This window comes from Talpa occidentalis, unplaced genomic scaffold, assembly GCF_014898055.3.
Source record: "Talpa occidentalis isolate TD23 unplaced genomic scaffold, MPIMG_talOcc4v2.1 talOcc4.3, whole genome shotgun sequence".
In the NCBI taxonomy this organism is placed as follows: Eukaryota; Metazoa; Chordata; class Mammalia; order Eulipotyphla; family Talpidae; genus Talpa; species Talpa occidentalis.
In genome coordinates this window covers 126,462,028-126,485,587 of record NW_023603184.1, presented here as the reverse complement: position 1 = coordinate 126,485,587, position 23,560 = coordinate 126,462,028, and the positions used below count along the sequence as shown (strand labels likewise).

The window sequence follows — 23,560 nt, the reverse complement described above, 5'->3', positions numbered from 1 at the left end:
GAATAAATATGTGCTGGGGGTAGCTGATATATAAGGAAGGTATAGGGAGCTTCTTGTGGATAGAGCTTCTTCCCAAGAGGAAAAGTCTCTTCAGCTGGGTTCTTTCCTCATCCATGTTGTCCCTAACAGTATCTTCTACTCTGTCCTTCACCGTCACTGCACCCTCCTCTTCATCATGCTTTGAGCTTCTCTTTTTATCCTCTCTTTGCTCTGCTCCTACAGAAACTAAATGGAGAGGCCAGACACCCATATCTAGGAAAGCTTTCATCTCAAAAAATCATCTCTCTAGTCAAGAAAAGTGTTCCAGCCAAAAAACTGACAAAGTGCTTTGTTCTCTATGTAACCAACCACTGTTGCTTATGAACTTCTGACTTTATTTTTGGTCCCCTCCCTTCCTCAACTGTAGGTCACTGTTCTGCAACCAAGAGGTTACTCAAAAACTGATCTACAGAAACTAGTATTTTCCTCCACTGTAGAGAATAAAAGTTATATGGTTGCAAACCAACTCCCACCAATTTTTCCACAGCAGTACACTGTATAGATCTTACCTAGCCTAAGATTGAGCTTTTCAGTCCTAACTATATGTCCCCACAGAAATGATCATTACACACACATTACCTGATTCAGAACAGTAACAAAATATAATGGGCCTAAACCTGTATTAATTCATGTTATAATATTTCAGAGTTCATAATAATTTTATCTGATCTAAGTTTAAGTTCCAGCTCCTCAATCACTCACATACTCTTTAAAGATATTTTTAGTAATTGCTTTCTGTTTGCATATTGCTCTTTAACATATTATGATGGATTAAAACAAGCAAGCAGAACAATACAAAGCATTTTGCTTTCAAGAAGATTACAATCTAATTAGGGAAAGGAGTTAAGTATATCTCAGAAAATTAATTTCCCAAATAAATTAAAGATGCAAACAAAATTTCAAGGGTTTAACCCTACTTAAAGAGGGAAAATTATTATGAGACAAAGTTCAGAAATTGTTTGTGAGGAAATAAACACTTAATTATGAATGAGTCATCTATTCATCATACTTTCTCAAGCTAAGTCCCTATATGACCACTCCTTGGCAGCATGAAGAAGTTAGTACTTAGAAATGTGTGCTTGAAACTAATAAATCATATGCTAAAAACCATTTTGTGGCTGGGGAGGAGCCTTGGAAATAAACTCCATGTATGGGGTTTTGAGAAGTCAAGGGCTTCTCCCCTGGTTTCAGAGCCAGTTCACATTCACAGAACTATACAATACCCCAGGCCCCAGAAGACCATCCAGGGCTTTTCCCCAAACCCCTCATGGATCTATTTGACTTACTTTGCCAGTCATTCTAAGTTATTGGATTTTCTATTCTAAATATTGCCTGGAGTAGTAGAAATAAAGTTTATAGAAGTCAGAGCTATACCAACAGGACTAACAACTTTCAGTTGTAACAACTACCATTTGAGCTTTGATTTTTCCCATTTCCAGTTCATCCTGTATGCTGGTCAATCTACTTAAAAAACCACTTTCAACATCTCATTATCATGACTTTCCCTTATATTCAGAACAAAGTTCTTGCCACAAATATTCTTCAGAGATCCCCAAACCACAATGTTGTCAACTGCCAGCCCTCAGAAATAGAGCCCACTATACTAACCAGATTAACTCCAGACCAAGATGACAAATGAGGTGTCAGTTTTCTTCTTATCCATGGTGCTTTGTCAAGCTAATCAATAAGAGGTCCCAGGCAATGTATTTTTATTCCCAGTGTCAACCCTGAAGGTGAGTTAGGGTCCAGCCATACCTCATAAACATGGCCAAATTCCCTATATTTCCCACCTATGCCAACTCTTGGGAACAATAAATTTATTAAGTTTACCAGACACCCTTTGGAGGTAAGACTTGCCACATTCAGAGTACAGAAAGCTGTCCCTCCCACTGGGGCTTGGCTCATTGCTTTCATACACATATTTTGTCGCTTGACAGTTTTCAGCTCTAATATCTCATCCCCTTTCAGACTTTACCCTCTCAGAAGAGGCCAATATTTTGATTCCATCATCATGGATCACCAGACAAGCCTCCAATCCAGTGATCATTAGAACCACTACTGAGTCTCTTGCATCATCACCATAAACTTTACTGCATGCGTAAAAATCTGAGCTCCATATCCCAAATACAACTACAGGACAGCAGAAAACACTAGGAAACACTTGTTTTTACACCATCTTAATAATGATTAACATCCTCATTTTCCACACCGTGACAACATTGGGCCCAAGGAGCACAGAAGCACTCCTATATTAAACATCATCTCCCCACTTTTTGCCCAAGCATGTAGTTTTATGATAGTGTTCTCATCTCCCCCCAATTAGTTTTCTTTTATTTTTAAAGATTTATTTATTTATGCATACAAGAACTAGAGTACAGGCCAGAGGTGTGGGGGGTAAGAGGATTCACCAGAGACAGAGTGGGGAACAGATAATCTGATGATTACTGCTCTATTACATGTAGTTATTAATATACAATATTGAACATTTCTATTGTATCAATCTATTCTCCATGAATTAAAGAAACACATGATTTTAACCCAAAACACAACAAAAAGATGTGCTTTTATTAAGATGAGTGATCACTACCTTTGTTCCTTTAAAAAGTAAATACATAAACTACACATATAGAAACAACTAGTGATTCAAGAAACTCTTTTCAAGGAACCTAAATATATAACTGTTTTAAAGAGTACTATTTTTGTTATAAAATATAAATAACTCTTATACTTTTTAATCAAATTTCAATCATTTTTTTATAACCATTTAATACAATGGACACAGTTTCCCATTCCAAATATACTAATGGTGGAATGCCCCAAATATCATTTGGTGTCTTGATCACATATTTTGAATGCTTTTAATAAATTTTATTATTGCTGCCTCAGAAAAATCTGTTAACTTCAAGTCTAATATGTATTATCCTCCTTAGATTATCTTCTAAAATTATTATAGGCAATTAAGAGCAGGCTTAAAAAGCATTTCTGTTGTAATAAAAGTACAATTCAGTTTTAACTTCTGATGCCCAGTCAATGTCAGAGCAGTCTCCTTTCCCAACCTTATTCCATAGCAACTGATTTGTTTTTATCTTTAAAAAAAACTTGGAGGGCCTCCCCGGTGGTGCAGCAGGTTGAGTGCAATGCTGTGAAGCTGTCCACAGCCTCAGCAATGTGGGTTCGATTCCCGGCCAACCAGGGAGCTACCCACATGGCACAGCAGACCTCTCCTGTCTTGTCAATTGCTCCCCTCAGCAGTGCTTTTCATCTGTCTGCCTGTTCTGCTCCCCACTCTGTCTGTGGTGAATCCTCTCACCCTCCCACACTTCTGGCCTATACCCCAGCTCTTGTATAAATAAAACAAATCTTTAAAAAAAATACATTAAAAAATTTAAAAAGCTTGGACATAAATTATGAAAAATGTTTTCTGAAATAGATTTGTAAATAGTTTTGTAGATCTAGATAAATAAACAGCTTTTACCCACCTAAGAAGAAGTACAAGAACCCACTGTGAACTTGTTTACAATACTACAGCAAATACTTTTCAGAGTGTGGTCTATGAATCCCCAGGGGTCTCAAGAACTTTTCTGGAGGCCCACAAAGCCAAAATTTTCCCACAAGAATTTCTAAAAACATATTTGTGTCTTTCACAGATTTATCAAAACATTTTAAATCTTCTCAAAAAACGCTATTGTTTTAATTTTATTAAAACTTTAATTTAGAATATTCTATTCTAAAATAAAAGAAAATATGTAAATTTTACAAGACGATAATTGGTTTCAAAGACTAGGCACGTCACACTCAGTATTTTTTTTTTTAAATAAAGAAAATAACACATGTGGATAGGGACATAGAAAATCTTGAATTCTTGCACATTGCTAGTGGGAATGTAAAATGGCACCATCACTGTGAAAAACAATATAATGATTCCTCAAAAAATAAAACAGAAGTACCGTATGACCAATACCACTTTTGTTATGCATTCCAAAGAACTGAAGATACCTAAACAGGTGGTAGAAGCACCCCAACTGTCCATCAATGGATGAATGTAAAAACAAAATGCTGTCTATCAATACAGTGGAAATAATAACCTTAAAAGGAAGGAAATTCTAATATATCCATGATAAACAAATGAGCCCTTTAGCTACTATGCCAAAATAAAACCAGTCACAGAGGACAAATAGTACATGATTTCACTTACATGAGATACCTGCAGTAGTAAAATTCATAGACAGGAAGTAGAATAGTGGTTACAGGGACTCAAAGAAGGGGAAATAAGGAGGCATTGTTTAACAGGTATGGGATTCCCATTGGGAAGATGAAACAAAGTTCTGGAGATGGATGATGATGGTGGTTGCTTAACAATGTCAAAGTACTTACTGTCACAGAACTGTATACTTAAACACAGCTAAAAAGGGAAATTTTAAGTTATATATATTTTACCACAATAATAAAAAAAGCCAACATATGTAAAAGGAGAGATTAGAAAACCTGCTTTCTCAGCTCACCACCATACTACCTATTATATATATATATATATATATATATATATATAGAGAGAGAGAGAGAGAGAGAGAGAGAGAGAGAGAGAGAGAGAAAGAGAGAGACTTTAAAAAGATGAAACTGACAAACCAGGGGTGCTGATTGATTTTGGACCTGTAACCTTCAGAACTGTGAGAGAATAAATTTCTGTTATTTTTAAGCCTCTCAGTTTGTAGTATTTCATCATGGCAATCCTCAGAAACTGAAACAGCAATACAGTGAGGTACCCTCACTCACTCTAGTCCCATGTCCAAGTAACCCTCCTCACCCACAGACAAAAGAGGAACAAGAGGGAGAAATATCTGGAATGCAAATCTAGTAGCAGCAGCCAAAAAATATATTTTTTACTAGAAATTTCTGAACTGCAATTAGATTTTTTTTTAAGATTCTGAGAAATGTCTCTGATTAAACACTGTTGTCAAAACTCAAGCCCACTGAATCTCTAAAACTGTGCCTATAAATACAGAGACAAGAATTATTTATACATCTTGCATTTCCTCAACTCTTTGCTACAAAAGGAAGTAATCCAGAACCTAATATTTAAAGTTACCAATCTGATTACTATGACATGAGGAAAGAAATACAGGATGACAAGTAAAATTTTTTAAATATCTTCAAGATTTTATGAAGCTACATAAAGAATTCTGGGCCAAGACAACCCTTAACACACATGCTGACAATTCAAGATCCAAATATTATTGCTTATACATACAAGGTACATGCATTATTACCCAGAGAAAATTCATTGAAACACTCATAATGCATACCTGAGGTTATGAACGTACTGTCAGTTTCACACTCTCTCAATCTATAAAACAGTGGGATCTTAGGGCTGTGGGAATTTCTACAATCACCTGACCTGATGGATCAGAACCTGACTATGGGTCCCAGTGTTTTTGGTTTTTTTTTAAACGATAAACTCTAACCAACTAGTAGTTATTGGAATCAATTCAGTATGTCCCAACTTCTTTAAAACAACAACAACAATAAAAATATCAAAGGTCATTATTCATGTTATAGGTGAGGTACCTTATCAAAATTCTTTTTCAGTTGTGTGGGTGTTGTGGGCATGGCCCATGAAGGAAAACTTACTGTATTTATCACTCCAAATCCTGGTGAGAAAGAGAAGGCTCTCAGAGATTAGACTTTCAGGAATTTAATGAAGTTTACACTGGGTTATGGGGAAACATTGAGAAAGTGCTCTTAACACTTGTGAGCCCCTGCCATGACGTAGGACCCAAAGGTATGGGTATGGCTGGTGTAAACAGAAGCCTATGAGGGCAGTTGCCTGGTCGGAGCACGGCCTTTAGTAAAGGGAGGCAGCCAACCAGTGATGCAGCAGGAGGAAAGCTGCTACCCTCGTTATCCCACTGAAGCTTCCCCCATCGCTGACCCCAACTAGAACAGAGACCAGAGGGTCCACACTGCTCAGCCTCCTACGTCCAGCGGGGGCTGCAGAAAGGGCAGGAGCAGGGATAAACAGAGCACCCGCAGCCATTGTGAAGCTCAAAAATGTCTGAAAGCAGGGCCTCCCTGGTGGCACGAGGGGTTAAGCACTGCACTATCAAGCTATTTGCAGCCTCTGCAGCACAAGTTCGATCCCTGGCAGGCCAGGGAGCTACACACATGGTGCAGCAGACCTCTCCTGTCTCGCCCGCTGCTCCCCTCAGCAGTGTATTTCAGTCAGTCTGCCTGTTCTGCTCCCCACTCTGTCTCTAGTGAATCCTCTCACCACCCCCTGCACCTCTGGCCTGTACCCCAGTTCTTGTATGCATAAATAAATAAATCTTTAAAAAAAAGTCTGAAAGCCACTCAACCAATTCCTGCATCCTTCCTCTGACCACTTTCATTTCTCGATGGAATACATCTGCCCTGAAGTTCCTTAAGTGCCAACCTTGAATCAAACTTCAAATTCAATGTGAAACAAGATGCAAGTGATTGGCATCACTTTAAATTATGAATTCTGATCTAAGCCAGGTCCTGAACATTTCTCACAGGAGCCCTTTATCCACCCTTTGTTTCCCACCTCTCCTATCCCTATCTATGGGGCTCTCTGACCACACAGACCATATCTAACTTGTCTCTATAGTTCCAGGTAGTGGTTCCTAGCTGCTGCACCTCCCCCTGCAGTGACCTTTAGGGTTAACCGGCCCTAGGTCCGGCTGGGCCACCAGCGCGCAGGGGGAGAACAGCAAAACCCTACATACCTGCTGCACCTCCCCCCGCAGTGACCTTTAGGAATGGCTTTCGCCATGGTCCCTAGGTCCTGCTTGGGCAACCAGTGCGCAGGGGAAGAACAGCATAACACCCTGAAGCAGAGGAAGTGCAGCTGAAGTTCCCTGAAAAGGCAGAAGCTTATCAATAGATAACTACCACCAGGAACCACTACAAGACAAACTTTAATCCCTTATCTGTCTTTCTAAACTTCCTTCTTTCTTCTATAATGGTCATTGTTTGTTATGTAGATCACCTCCCTGATGGTGATAGACTGAGCCCAGGAGCAAGCTAATTTCTTTGATATTCATTCCTGTGCTTTTGGAAAACATATATATACTGGTCACAAACTTAAAGAAAATTACACTCAGATTTTCACTCTTGAAGTGTGTCTGTTTGTCATTTCTTTCACCGACGCCCTGACCACCCTGCACGCTTCTCTCAACCCTGAGGTGGCCTCATCGTCTACTGCTGTGCTGGTCCGCGGCACCTAGCACACAGATGTAGCCACTGAAGAGTTTGTAGAATACTGAGCACATAAACCTCAGACTGCTCCTTCTCCCACATTTCTCCCCATACTTCCCTTATCATATAGTCAAAATCTGACCACTCTATCCCCAAAATCTCAAACTCCATTTTCCTTTTCTGCTTCAATCTACCTAAACTCCATCCCATAGCAGGGACCTGGGCCAATTCCTCCACCTCCAGGCTCAGCTCTCCAGGCTCAGCTCCAACCTCCAGGACAATGGATACAAAAAGGCCTATCAAGTAACGCAGCCATCCTGCTGCCCACAATGTTTTGTAGACTCCTAAGTTCTTTAGTTCATCATAACTGTAGCCTCCTGGTTTGGACAATGCCTTTCTCTTATATCCTTATTCCTGCTACCCCTTGCCCCCCTCCCATGCCCCAGCACACACACACACACACCAGCACGCGCACACACACACACACACACACACACTCACTCACTCACTCACTCACCCTGGGAAACTTTGCTTAAAACCATTTACACCATTCTCTCTGCCCCTTTTGTCTATAAACCTGAAAGGAATGGGAACAATGACTTATTTTATTTTCTATCTCCAGTCCAAAACACAATGCTCGACCTAAAAGTTGCCTCTAAATCTTCTCGCAGGTGACTTAGATGATATATATTTAAATTGTTAGACTGTTATAAATAACTGTGGCAAAGTACCCACTATGTGGATATGTGACCAAAACCTCACTAAACATATGACATCCTTTTTTAACTTAAGTGATGTAGATGAAGCTAAAGGACTATATTCATTCCCCATCATGTACTTAAATTAGGTAGATGATTATCTCTGCATCCTTCCCAGGGACAAGCCACCCCTCTTTAAAGAAGAAGAATACAAGTTAGATCGACCATTCAATTTATTAGTCTGTCTGTCTGTCTATCCATCCACCCACCCACCCCACCCATCCATCATCCAAATCCCCTTTGCTTTGAGATTATTCTCTCTAGGGTTCACATCTCTATAAAAGAATAGGGAGGAAACTCATCCTAAATTTCCTTTAATAATATCAAAAGTCTATTTTTCTAATTTAATTCATTTTATTAAGAAATTAGATCTATTTTATCTTTACCAGAAATATTTCTGTGTGTGTGTGAACTGTGCCTCAGTTTCTTCATCTTGTATGAAAGTTTGTAAGGTGCATGAAAATCCACACTGCAGACTCTGAAGATACATCTTGGGCAGGTACCAGTACTGAGCAACAACTGGGCGACAGGCTTGTTTTCCACAGTCAGTAGAAACATACTGAATAATTACACCTTCTCCCACCACGCCGGAGCCTGAGATTTAACCCCCTCAAAAGTCTATTATAGAGTTCTCTGTTAAGCACTTAATTTCTGCACCAAATGAGATAATAAAATGGGTCTAAAGATGTGCCCTGTCAATGTGGTTCTCTGGTCTTGCTAATAGCAGTCTTAGCTAACAGATCCTGGCCAAGAGCGGTGCCCATCTCATCTGTTTTCTACCTCCCTCACCTCATGGGCCCTAACAGCTGTTCCTCCAGGCCCAGTACCACCTGTAAGCTTAATAATTTCACCTTAAGGCAGAGGAGAGAAGCAGTGCAGGGCATATTTACCTGGATGACACTTGGCACTGCGTCTGATAAAGACTAAATTGGGAGTGAAACCTTTTTAACCAGCCTGTCTCATAGTATCCTGCAATTCCATCTCGTTGCAATCCAAAGAGTGAAAGTCCAGCAATCAAAAGAATAGCTGAGCCCAGAGATAGGAGGCAGACATAATTTGGCAGATCTGAGACACAGTTACCAAGCCTTACAGAAATAGATTCCATCCAAATTGAGAAAACCCAGACTCATTTTTTAAATTAACATGAAATTAGTGAATAGGTCACTGACAATCAAAAACTGTTGAAATATAAGAAATAGCACTGCACCAAATCTTCATGAAGCAAAAATATCATGTTGTTCCTTTGTTGGAAATCCAGAATTACAGAGCACTCAGTCTCAAAAACCTGAGAAGCAAGTCAACCTGTCAGAAATTGAAGCTGTTATTGAAGACAATCAGTGTGACAGATAATGGACCACGAAACTACTGCCTACAGTAAATGTGGATATGATGAGGCATTTGAAGATAATCAAGAGAAAAGTTGCATTTAGGCTTAAAAAAAAAAGCTACCACATATAAAGATTCCACACTTACCAAACACTATGTTTAATAAAAGACCATTCTCATTTTTAAGAAAAAGATGTGAAATTTTGTGCATATTAACAAGTATGTGTAGTATACATGCTACATATCAGTTCCCATGCTCAAAGCAGGGGAGGGGAAATAAATGAGAATCATTTTTTCTTCTTGAAAAGCTCACAACTTAGTACAGGACACAAAATTATCAAATGTTCAGAGCCTGGATAGTTTTTATCCTATATCCATATGGCTACTTTCCCACCCTACTGCACTTAGACATGCACATGGGTGACTCACCAGTCGGAATAATTTCTTCCACTTCCAGGGCAGGCCCCAGATTTCCTGTGGTATCCTCCATACTCTCTGTTCTTCAGTCACACAGTGCAAGAGAGCAGCAGAAATCTCCAAGGCCAAGAAACAGTGGGAGGGGACATGTGTGTCAGAGACCCCACACCCAACCAGAAGAAAAAAAAAAACCTAAGTCACCATTATTTGGGGGTTGTTTATTCAAAAGACCCTGAATACTAAGCAGTATAGTGTAAGACACAGTATTCAAAATGAAAGCACAGCATGAGGAGTTCTGAGAAGAATGAGGCTCCTGAGCAACAGTGGGGGGTTGGGAGGGAAAAGTGGAATCCAAGAAAAGAGGAAACTAGAATATCATCCTGGAGGATCCACAGCATTTACCTGGGGTGAGGAAAGTATGAAAGAAAATAAAACTGTACATAAGAATTTAAAGGTAATAAGGGGATAGAAAACACAGCAACATTTGAATTTTTACCTAAAGGCAATGGGGAGCCATTTAAATGTACAAAGCAGTACTAAGAGCAGAACTACAGTTGTATGTTCCTCAATAGAGAATACTCTGAAAGAATCAGAAGCTACTAGACGCAGAGAAGCCAGTTAAGGGGTTGTTGCAGTTTCCCACAGTAGAAATGAGAAATAACACAGCTTTTGGCTAGAAAGGAGGAAACAGATCCAAGAGAAATCACTTGGAATCATCAAAATAACCTTCTGACCCCCTAGATGTGTGATGGAATACAGAGGAGGGGAATTCACCAAGTTCTAGGTCTCAGATTCGACAACCAGGTGACTGATGCCATCAGAAATAGAGAAGCAGACTGCAGGAAAAAAGGGGAAAGAAGATTTCAGAGAACAGGCTGGGCTTGAACTATGTGTGAGAAATCAAGATGGTAAAGTCCAGAGGCAAGTGGCTTATTGGGCATTGACTACAAATTTAGAGCTAGAAGTGTATACTTGGGAGCAGCTGACATCATGAAATAAACAAGAACCAACTGAGATCAAGACTAGGCACACCAGGAAATAGTTCAGGGTGCATATGAAAAGACAGAGGAGAGAGACATGTTTAAAAATGCCAGGAAGTTCATTGGATGTTTTTAATCATCCAAAATAAGAACTGAAATGGCTTTTAATTTCAGAAAATACTTTTAGAATCATTCAAATTAAGCAGACACAAGTACATTTTAATAAAATCAATAGCCACATTAAGAAAGCATGAAAATCCTTTAGGCTGGTATGTAAGGGTTTCACAATCTGGTCCAGTTAGTCTGTGCACAATTCCCCACAGGGCTAGACTCAGTTTTTCACAACTCACAACGAGCTGATGCCTTCTTAACTTTGTTCCTTATACCTGCAAAGCCTTATGCCTTTTCCGCTTGACAAAGTCCTCATCATCCTGCAAAACAGCTTCGATGTTTTCTGTTTCAATGAGCATTCTTTGTCCACACTGCTGGAGAAAAACTGACTTGTGTACACACATATGCCTCATCTTGCAGAGGGCTCTAAAACCCACCAAATCCAAAGATGGTGTTTGATCAATCTTCAGATTTCTATCACCTTGGATGGCATTGATGGCATCAGTGCCCTTAGCCCACGAAGGAACTATATCTACTATTTTTCAGTTCCTTGTGTAATCCTCTCTCGAATATGGACTGGATCTGTTACCTGTGTTAACTAAGACAATGATGCAGAAAACATTGTCCCAAGCCAGATGCAGCTCTAAGCCTTAAGAATACCTGGAATCTTTGACTTGTGCATGCTTTGGAGCCCTGGTGTGCATTGAAAGAAGTCTACCCTGCTGTAGAGACCATGAGAAGCTATGTGAAGATGATCAGATGCAAAGAATGCATGAAGTAAAGCAAAGGACCCAGGTGACAGCAAGCACCAAGGCTCCTGGCATAAGACCCCAGTCAAGGTCAGCTACTCAAGTCACCTGCTTGGGGCACCCGTCAGGTGAATGAAGACATCAATTGATTATCACAGACCTAGAGAACACCACACAGAGTCTTCTCCACATGTTGCTGGGTGTTATTTTAAGATAATACATTTTAGAGTAGTTTGTAATAAAGCAAGAGATAACTCCAACAGCTAGTGATGGACACACAGTAAAAGAACTATTAGCTGAACAAGGAACTTATCAACAGGCTAATACATACCAGGCACTAGGAGCTAGAGGTCCAACAACGAACTGACTGGACAAAGATCTCTACTTTTATTTAACTAACATTCTAGTAGGGAGGGGCAGACAGTAAATTCCATTAATATAAGCATTATGGTAGAGACGATCCATTCTTTAGACAAAAATAAGGCAGAAAAAAGCAATACAGAGGGTGGTTGAATGGGTTATAATTATAAATAGGGTGGTCAGGAAGGTTCATTGAGAAGAGAATAATCTTTTAAGATAGAAAAGATGAGGAAACCAGACAAAGGATAGGTAAGGGAGAATATTCCAGGAAGGAAAACAACACAAGATGTGGGAGCTGGCACGTTTGAATAACAGCCAAGAGATCAGTGTAGCTGGGAGAGAGTTAGAAAGGGTGGAGGATGAGGTCTCAAAGGTAAGTGAGAGTGTGTCAGGGCCTCCAGGACCTCCCGGGTTGTATGATTCACTGAGAAAAATCACAGCCTATAGCATTCTCATGGCTCCAATTTATTACAGCAAAAGGATACAAAGCAAAGTAAGCAAAAGGCATATGTGGTAAAATCTGGCGGAAACTTGGCAAAGCCTCCAAGGGCCTTCGGAAAGGACTCACTTTATTTCCCCAACAGCAAAATTTAAAATCACATGTGAGATGTCTAACAAGGAAACTCATTAAAGACTCAGCATCCAAGGTTTTTCTGGGGCTGGTCACATAGAAACCCTCTGCCTCACAATGCACAAAATTTCAAATACCCAGGAAAAGAGCAAGTGTCCAGCATTAACCACACTGGTGGCATAGACAGTTCTGGCAAAGTGAGCCATTCTTATCAGGGAATAACAGAAACCCTCCCCAAATCCAACTTCCAGGATCCCAGTCAAGGGACAAGACTTGCAAGTGATCAAAGGACAGTTGTCTCAGGCCTGCTACATTAAATTTTCATACAGGTGACCCCTAAGGAGCTACATGATCTAGCCCTCTGAAAGATGGAAGCCATTAGAGGGTGATGAACAAAAGAATGTCATGACTTGAATTGAACTTTCAATGATCACTCTAGTTTTTATATTGAAAAGCAACTGTGCTGGAGAGTACAGGGAGCAGAAACAAGGAAACTAAAATCCATGGCAAGAACAGTTTATGAAAAGCCCCAGCATGCTAACAGAAGACAGCTAGAAGTAGCCAGATTCTGGATAAATTGTGAGAGCAGAGTCAACCTGATTTACAGATTGATTTTAGGTGGATCATAAGTCAACAGTGATTACCAGGGATTCTGGCCTAAACAGTCATAGGACGGCATTGCCATTTAATGAGACAGGAAGACTACGGGAGGAATGAGTTCAAAACAGGACATCAGCATGCCCTAAACCAAACTCTTTAGTATCAGATGCCACCTGACATCCAAGTAAAGATGTCAGGGAGACTGCTATATCCCAAGTTTGAAGATCAGATGAGAGGTCTGAGCTGCAGCTAGACAGATATTTAGAGCCATAATGCTAGATGAGCTCATCTAGAAGCATCCAAAACTCACAAAAAGTATCCAGAATTGTGTTCAAAAACAGAGGATGTACATTCTCAGATTGTTGCAGCAAAGGTGCAAATTGAGAAAAACTTCAAATTGTCCTTGAACTCATCTGGGTTTGCTCGTGTCTAGATGGAGGATCTAAGAGCTAAAAGGCTCTATCTTCCACCTATGAATACCAAAGAGTAAAGACAGATCCCCTTCTCATGGCCAAGTTCTCAACAGAACAGGTAGCAATATCTATAACGTCAAAGATTACCTGGGATCTTAACCAGTGGTACCCAAAAGCCACTGCAAGAAATCATCAGATAAGTTTCAGACCTGATCTGTCCATCAGGGTAAACTATTTGTGACTATTTAAATTAAAATTTTTAAATCAGTTCATCCGATGCACTGGGCGCATTTTGAGTATTTAATAGCCATATATGGTAGCAGCTCCCTTAATGGAGAACATAGATAGAGAATACATCTGTCTTCACAAGACTGCTTTAGACTTCCCAAGAGAGGTTCAAAGCTCTGCATTTTTACCCAATTCCTTGGATGATTTTAATAATCAAGCTCTTCAGAAAACAATGTCATAAAAATCTGACACTCTGCTTTGCCTAACTTTCTCAAAGAAGATCTATGACATAAATACCACAGGAGTGGACTACTAGTTAACTGAGTCCTTTGAGTGCAGTGCTCCAACTTAGAAATCACAAGTGTGGGGCATTAATTTGGCTCAGATGAACTATACTGCAGTCCAAACCCTGGTGAGCAAACCTTTATATAGAAGTTTGGGTTATACATAGAAAAGCCAAGGAGAGGGAGAGGGAAGAAAGAAATGGTCTAAAGGATACAAACTTGCCTACCAGAAAGTAACATGCAAACAGTAACAATGAATTAAGTGGACCTTAAGGAAGAAAACAACAAAGTAAAAAGTTCAACATGAAAATAATACTTAGTCTGGAAGGCAATACTGAAGTCAAGAGCATAAATGATTACTTCCAAAGAGAAAAGAGGTGACTCAGCTCCAACTGATGGATGCCTTGTGGGAAAGTAAAGCCCAGTATTCAGAGCTTCTGATTGATTTTTTTCCTCCAAAAAACAATAGTAATCTGGATTTTTGCATGAAATCTTAAAATATTTAAACATGGCAACTAAATCAAAATATAACACCAAGCAGAACTAAAAAAATACAACTGTGGGTCAAAGCACGCTCCATTGAGGCCCTTGGTTTGCAAACTTAGAGACTGCTCAAGTCATATAGCAGAACCAAGACCAAGAGGGAAATATGTGCCACGCTGTTGGCTAGTTAGGTCCACCTACGTGCTATGAGGAACAAGCAGTCCAAGGAAATAAAGCCCTCAAGTCCAATATATTTAAAACACATTGGGGAGTCCATTCTCAGTCCACTTTATATACAGAAAAGTCTGAAAATCTGGGTGGAAAAGGTACCAAAAGCTAAAAAGTTCAGGAATTGAAGAGTTGTAGCCTGTTCCTCCAGACTAGCCCCATACATACCATACCAGATTCATGTCATTGTACAAATTCTTACATTCTGATTCCAAAGTTAATCAGGGAATAGAATAGTTGCTCTTCTTGCTCATTCCTGGGAAGCTGGTCTCAACTTGTAAAACAAATTATTCAAAATATCTGAACACAAAAGAGATTCACTTTGAAAAGTCTATTAAATGCTTCTGTACCCAAACAGGTATTTTCATACATAAAGTCAGATCTATAATTTGGCTTCTCAAAATCCCAGCATACGCACTGTCCCATGAACTTAATGTTCATATTATCTCATTTCAACTCCCGAAAAGTCTTTCCCTGATTATATGTATATACATATAGAGCATAAATATATGTGTATACAGCATATATATAGCATATACTATATATAATTAATGTTCAATTTAATAGATTAAGTACCTGCTGTGAGAATTCATTTAGCAGAAGTAGAGAGATAGTTGCTGTAGGGGCAGGAATGATACAGGACAGGTTTTCTATGATCCAGCAGACCGGGTAAAGGAGGAGTCAGAGCCCTCAGTGGATTTTGCAGGTCCTTCATTTAGATTTACCAGGCATATGGCAGGCAGGGGTGCTGGGGGGGCTGGGAGGCTGGCAGTCCTGCCAGCCCCCAGCAAATCCTCACTCTATCTGGGCTCTCTGGCATTCTCTCTGCTTCTCTTCTTCTTCTCTTGGTTTCTGTTCATTCATGGCTTCTGCTGGCATCCCTGTGACACCACCCTTATAAACGCAGTCTCTCGGCCCAGGTGCCCGCCATCAGGCATGCATTCAGGACCACAGGGTTCCCTCATCTATCCTAATGGTGGGAGGGCAGAAAAGCCTCATGCTTTTTACCTTACCCTACAGTTGCTAATGACGAACAGGTATATAATATGTAAAGCACAGTATCTGCCATTAAACTAATTTAAAATCAAATTAGTTCACTGATACCAAAATCTTAGTTCATTGATTAGTGGTTCCAAACACAGCTGGGTATTATAATCACCTGGAGTATTAAAAAAAAAAAAAAAAGTTATGGCAAGATTCTTCTCCAAACCCACTAAATGAGAATCTCAGAGAAAAAGACTCGGGCATTTGCAGTATTTAAAATGTCACATGTTAGAGTAACTAATGATCAGCCAGGTTGAGAGGCTGTGCTGTATGGCTCAATTACCCATTCACCTGTGACATGTAATTTTGATGATAAATTTAACTAATTACTCGATGATCCCCACCTTGACTGCTTAAGAAGACAATCTCCTCTACAGTAACTACTTAACTAAATTGGACTTAGAGCCTGGGACACTGATAAACTACCAGGACCCAAAGATAAGCAATTCCATAATTCAGGTCCTTTAGTCAATTTACCTCCCCAACAGAGTTCATCAAATGGCAGGAAGTGGGGGAGGTGGCAGAAACCACAAAGTCCCAGATTTCAGAACTTAATTAAAGCCTTCCCTAAAGCTTCCTCAGTTTCTTCAGCCTCTACCTATTTCTGGCCTTAACTGAGGCTGATTCAGCTGGTTTCCCACATTCCACAAATACCAAACTTTTTTGTTTCTTCTCAGCAGATGGTGAATACTTCTCTGATGCTGCCCACAAAATCCAGAATGGCATCCCTGAACTTCACTTGCCCTCCAAACTTTAGAAACCTCCACTCTATATCCTCAGTCTTGAAATTGGCCTTTCTCCCACCTAAATTATTCAAGGCCCCAGGAGAAACAAGTTTAATTTACACTCATGTTCCCACTAAATGTGTTTCTCTACCTTGATGTCTATGAAATCTTGACCATTTTTTCTGTTTATAATTAGACTGAGGAATATATTTCATACTTGATTTGCAAATCCTGAAAGATTTGCCTCAGAAATTAGACTTCTCCCTATAATGTATAGTCCTGTGCTATAAAAGATATAATCAAGAGGAACTGGTGGATGACCCATGTCTGTAAAAACAATTGCTAAGGTTAAGTTGATATGTTACTGTAGGGTAAAGAAAATATCAGGCTTTTCTGCCCTTCCGCCATCAGGATAGATGATGGATCCTTGTCCTGAATGCATGCCTGATGGCGGGCACCTGGAATAGGGTGTGGGCATAGGTAGATGGGATTCAGCTGAGCTAAGACTGTGCTTTTAAGGGCGGCATCACGGGGGACGGGAGCAGCAGCAGCACCAGCAGCAGCAGCAGCCGCAGCCGAAGCCGAGAAGCAGCAGAACGAACGCTAGAGAGCCCAGATAGAGTGAGGACTTGCTGGGGGCTGGGAGGCTTGCCAGCCTCCCAGCCCCCCAGCCAGCACCCCTGCCTGCCATATGCCTGGTGAACCCCAAATAAAAAACCTGCAAAACTACTGAGGACTCTGACTCCTCCTTTACCCGATCTGCATGGGATCAGAAAACCTGCACTGTGTCCAGTTCCTGCCCCTTACAATTGGCGTAGTCGGCAGGATCCATGCAGACGGGTATTGGAGCCCTCCGAAGACCTGGAGGGACTAAGGAGAACAGACTTTGCCTGTGACGACGCTGGAGGCACCATGGCGGTATAGAAGATGGATACGTCCACGAGCTACAGGATGAGACCTGGCGTGAAGGAGACGCCCGAAAGGACCAGCCAATGACACCGGATAGGACCAGCCAACGACACCGGAAAGGACCAGCCAATGACCCCTGAGGCAGCAGGCCATTGCTGAAGCAGGGAGAGGCCAATGGACTGATAGACTGATGAACTGATGATTTTGGACTGACAATCCCGCCAGAAGGCGGAGGACCTTAGCAGGTTATGTTTATTTTTTGAGAATCTGGGGGTGGCCAGTGGGCCTAGATGGCCAAAAGCAGCCTGTGTATGCCCAGTGGCCAGGTGGAGGAGAAAAGCCAACTAAGGTGGCAAAAGCTGGTACTGATGCTAAGTTGAGAAGCCCTAAAGCGGCTGTTAAGCAGCCTGGGTATGCTGAAGCCCTGTGAGTCTCGTAAAATCACCTATGGGTGATGCCCTGCTCATTCTTGAGTGAGGGTGAGGAGCTGAGGAGCCCGTCCTTGGGGACGGGTGGGGAATGTGGCTTGGGGTGGAGCCCAAGCCAAATGCAAAGTTTGGATCCCCAACCCATGTGCTTGTGCAGTGGGTTGGCTTGAGAGCAGGGGTCTGTGAGTCGCATGGGTGGCCATGAAGGCCGAGTGTTGGAGCGACTGCAGACAGAAACCCTGAGGGTTGGCGATTACCCCCAACAGAATAAAATTGCCAATCCCAGAGCTAGTGCATCCTGGGGGTGGATGCTGTGTATGCCTTGTAGCCGAGACTACAGCCAGAGAAGGCCAGGAAGCCTGACGGCTCCTGGTGTGTTATAGCAGATGCCGTGTGTGATTTCCCCTCCCTCGCATGAGCAGTGCCTTCGGCAGCAGATTTGGTGGCTCATCTGCTGGTACCAATAATTGTCTTTTGCACTTGGTTGGTGCCCTGCCTGGACTTATTTGTGTTCTGTTGTATTTTGTTATGTTGTATTTTGTTATTTGATGTATTTGCTTTTGTGGGCCATGGCTGCATTGTTTGTTTGCTTAGAAAATTGTATATGTATGTATAGACTGTATGGCAGAAAACCCTGAGGGGGTGGACTGTAGGGTAAAGAAAATATCAGGCTTTTCTGCCCTTCCGCCATCAGGATAGATGATGGATCCTTGTCCTGAATGCATGCCTGATGGCGGGCACCTGGAATAGGGTGTGGGCATAGGTAGATGGGATTCAGCTGAGCTAAGACTGTGCTTTTAAGGGCGGCATCACGGGGGGACGGGAGCAGCAGCAGCACCAGCAGCAGCAGCAGCCGCAGCCGAAGCCGAGAAGCAGCAGAACGAACGCTAGAGAGCCCAGATAGAGTGAGGACTTGCTGGGGGCTGGGAGGCTTGCCAGCCTCCCAGCCCCCCAGCCAGCACCCCTGCCTGCCATATGCCTGGTGAACCCCAAATAAAAAACCTGCAAAACTACTGAGGACTCTGACTCCTCCTTTACCCGATCTGCATGGATCAGAAAACCTGCACTGTGTCCAGTTCCTGCCCCTTACAGTTACTGTAGCAGTTTGTAGAGAAAATTGTCTTATAAAGCAAACTATAAAAAATGAATTAGATCGGTAAATTTCCATACATTAATAACCTACTGATAAAAACAAGGACCTAGAGACATAGTTTCTACATTAAAAATCCTAATTCCACACCTTATCAGTCATATCTCGGTGTCTTTTCCCCCACATCCATAAAATGGGGATAATATAATTTACCTATGGGGGCAATACATGTAAAGCTCCCAAATGTGTCTGCACAATTAATGTTAGTTGTTGTTATGTTGTCATTATGATTATGAGGATGATAATACGCAGAGCTTAAAACCTTGCTGTCGAGGGAAAACAGCCTTTTAAACTTATTTCAGATAGAAAATGAAATTTATGCAAATTGTTTTACAAATTGAATTTTGACATTTCTGATATTTTCTCATTATTTTCTAAATTCAATGGATGAAAGTATGGAATTTGTCAGTATTTCTTGACATTTTAGTTCCATTAGGAATACCATTTAATATTAGTTAAGCCTTATTATGATTACAATATTATTTAAAATCAAAGTATGGAAGAGGAATATTTGGGGAAGTGAAAAATACCACTTGCCACTTATTAAATTGAGATTTTAAAAGCCAAAGAAGGGAGGGAGGATTTATAAGTTGCAGTTGACCTTTAAATGTCACATTCACTAATATATAAATGTAAACACAGAAAAATGTAATGTCTGGCAATAATAGTAAACTGATCAATACAATTATATTATGGGTTCTGTGATATTATAAATTATGCTTTCATTCCAGAATATCAATAGCATTTTAACACCTTTTAAGATCAAATTATGATGCATTAAATAATATCTAAATAACATTTCCTGTGTTATTTACAAGCTTATAGCTGACTTCCATTTCTTGGACTGCTCCAAGTACCAAATTCTAAATATCCAAGATTTTAGGGTACCAATTATTTTTCCTAATGAATTAAAAATATCATCTTAGTACAATTTTTTTTTTACATAGAACTAGGGTGTAGGCCATTGGTGGTGAGGGGAGGATTCACCATAGACAGAGTGGGGAGCAGAACAGGCCACAGATTTACTGAAATACACTACTAAAGGAAGGAGTGGGCAGGCAGGAAAGGTCTGTTGCACCATATGCGGGTGCTCCCTGGCGGGAATGGAACTCAGGCTGTGATGGTGATAGTGCTAAGACTTAACCCCAGGGGCACCAGGGAAGCCCCTTAATACAATTCTTCAGTAGGATCCACTTTTATAATATGTCTAGAAAAATACTGTTACTATCTACCTTCATTTACCTACATAAATTAGTGAAATGTGACTTCAAATACAGCTGGTTACTTGTGTTAATTTCTGTTTTTAACTGAATTACACAACAAAGTGCATACACTATTGTAACAATGGAAAAAACATTGGGGTGGATATTCAGTTTTAGAGGTCACTTTACTTTCCCCCCTCTACCTCAGTTGAACTCTACCTCTGAGTTCAATTTGGGAGGATTACATATGCACGTCACCAAAATGGCCAACATACTACTTCTATATTTCTCACAGAATGAGAACAGGTATTAACAGCACACCTGAGGTGGACACTATAACTAGAGGCCTCTACAACTTGTCCTGTTTCAGGAGGTTGTAGGAATTAGAAGATGTTCCACTTGAACATTTAGAAATAAGATGCATTTCAATGCCTTCATTTAAAGGTTCCATTGAAGAAGACACAAACTCAGCATATAAGTCACACACCTGATACTTAGGAGTCCAGCTAGGTCTTAAGTACATTGCACACTTAAAAACATTCCTCCTGAACTTCATTTTTACTTGTTTTTGATGTAAGGGACACAACTGGGGATAGTTTTCATGGTCACCAAGGCCTGGATACAGCCCACAGACATAGTAAATGTTCATAGAATGTGTGGCATCAAACTAAAACACCAGAAATGTAGACTGACTGGTGTAAAGCAAATGGCATCCTTCTACCTGATTTCCCTGCAAGTCACAGACAGAAGACAATTCACCTGGTTGAAATTCCAAGGGCCCCAGCATTTACAACTTCCGAGTATCTGTGACTTGCTTGCACCAATTAACTTTCTATTTCCAAGGAGCTCAAGTAGGGCTGCCCTTAGCGGGTCAAAATTCACACCTGAGGTGGGCAGCACCTTCCAGGGCTACAGCAGAAGCATTCCCCCATTCTCAGAGGACTCTCAAGGCAGTGCTTCTCAAACTTCAGTGTCAAGCCAGTCACCTGGGAGCTTGTTAGGACGCAGATTCTAAGGCAGTGGGTTTGAATCGGGACAACAGATCGTGCATTTCTAACGAGTCCCCAAGTGGTTCCTATGCAGTCAGTGGTTCCTCCCACCACCCTCTGAGAAGCAAGGCCCACATACGCCCAAAGACACCAGGTCGCTAATTTCAGCAACACACAAGACGAGGCCACAGGTAGAGACGAATACAGCCGTCCAGGTTTCTCTGCGCCCCCCTGCTAGTGGCCACTCGCCCTCCCTACACCCAGCAGGTGCCTTGGCCTCGATGCGCGTGCCCACAGCCCGCCCCGCAGCCGCGCCCCCCTTCTGCAGCCCCGCCCGCGCGCCCCCACCGCGGGGCTCACCTTCTCCCGCGTCTTCAGGTACCGCTGCAGCGCCTGCTGCGTGAGCTCGCGGACGTGCAGCTGGCCCTCCTTGCAGGGCACCACGATGCTGGTTCTGCCGAAGCACACGGTCACTTTCATCCTGGTCGCCGGCGACCAGCCGGGCCGGGCTGAACAGGTGTCTGGCCCCGTGGGCGCAGCCCCCACTCTCGGGGGACGCCGGGCGCAGGCGGGCGGGGAGACCTGGAGCCTCTCCCCGGGCCCCCTCTGATCTGGGGGCTGGCAGTGGCGCCCCCGCGCCCCGGACGGGCGAGCGCGGGGAGATGGGCTGCAATCGGGAAGGGGCGGCCGCTGGAAAGGCTCCCTCCGGGGTGGCGGTGGCGGGCGGCGGGTGGCGGCGCCCCGGGCCGGGCTTCCCTGCTGCGCCCGTGGAGGCCGGGCCGCCGCGGCTGCTCCGCGCGCCTCAAAGCGAAACTGCCGGCCCGGCCCGGCCCAGCCCTGGCCCTGGCGGCGGCGGCTGCGGGGCCGGCCCCAGGCCCGGGCTGGAGAGGGCGGCGGCGGCTGCGCGCGGGGCCGAAGTTGGGAGGAAACTTTTGCGCCGGATTCCAACTCCGGGGCGGCGCGCGGCGCTCTGGGCTCCCGCGGCCCCCGGGCGGGCCTGGGCCCGGCTCTTAAAGGGGCCGCGGCGCTCCCCGGTCCCGCCCGCGCCCGGCGGCTGCGGCGGGGGCTCGGCGGGGCGGTAACTGGAGCCCGGGAGCTCGGGGCCTCCACTCGGGGGCTCCCTGGCCCCGTCCCTCCCGCGCGCACACGGAGCTCTGGGGAACTGTAACGGGACCTGAGAACGACCCACCAGGGAGTTGAAACCGGATCTCAGAAAGCACGCTCGAGGGACAGGCTGGGCCACTGCAGAGCCACCCCCTTAAACGAGAAGGTTGGCACCGGCTTCGAGCGGAGCCCGGGAGCAGGTGCTTCCAGCCCCGCCCACCTGAAACACCCCGAGGCGGGCTGGCTCCCAGGTGCCGGGCGGCGGGCTGACCGAGGGGCCTGCGGGCAACTTGACTTGCCTGCAGCTTCGCTTCTGTGCTCTGGGGCCCGGGGATGGCCACACTGAAGGGAATCCAGGAGATAACGTGGCATTTGGATCCGTTCCTTTTGCAGATCGGTACTCTGGGTATTGCCCCAAAGGTCACACTCCATCCGGTTGTGCACTTCATTAGGAAAAGAAATTTCCTTGGCTTTCTTTGCTTTGGGTGATGAGTCTTTAAAGATGTTATTGCGATGTATGTCTTGTAGTGTTTTACCTGTATTTTCTTCTATATATTTTATGGTTTCAGGTCTTATGTCCAGTTCTTTTATCCATTTTGAGTTGATTTTTGTGCACGGTGAAAGGTAGTGGTCTAGCTTCATTTTTTTTTTTTTTTTTTTTTTTGCATGTGGTGGTCCTTTTTTCCCAGCACTGTTTATTGAACAAACTGTTCGTGTACTGTTGCATATTATTCAGCAATCAAAAAAGATAAACTCATGCCATTTGCTGCAACGTGGATGGAGCCAGAAGGAATTATGCTCAGTGAAATAAGGAAAAAGAAAAATATTGCATGTTTTCACTTATGGCAGTAATATAGGGGAACCCAATAAGACATCAGTGTAAAAAAATAAAAACACAACAAAGCAAAAACGGACAATTATAAATCAGAGACATCCTGCAGGGGAGGAGGAGGGAGGAGCACAGGGGACTGTGGTGATGTTGCAGGGATGCACTGGTGAAGGAAACTCTGGGGACTACATCTAAGGGGGTGGGGAAAGCAAATATTGTTTAAAAATGAATAATGATGTAAAAAAATTAAAAAATATACAAAAATAAAAATAAAGAAAATTTATAATAAAGAAAATTTTTAAACACATTTAGGTTCATGATTTGCCAGGTGTGTATCTGTCACCAATTGAAATTGATGTATCTGGGAAAAAAATTGACAAACAACATCTGTACTTTCTTTACTCTCACATAAATGAGT

At 42.5% G+C, this 23,560-nt stretch overlaps 1 protein-coding gene across 1 annotated transcript in view; it reads right to left on the bottom strand.

Moving 5' to 3' along the window:
• The window catches only part of PARD3B (par-3 family cell polarity regulator beta), an 882,400-nt gene extending 860,611 nt beyond the window's left edge, over window positions 1–21,789 (bottom strand). The window contains 1 exon segment of the mRNA XM_054700017.1: window positions 21,570–21,789. Within this exon segment, the coding sequence (XP_054555992.1) occupies window positions 21,570–21,689 (120 nt within the window). The 5' untranslated portion in view covers window positions 21,690–21,789.
• Between the last annotated feature and the right edge of the window lie 1,771 nt (window positions 21,790–23,560).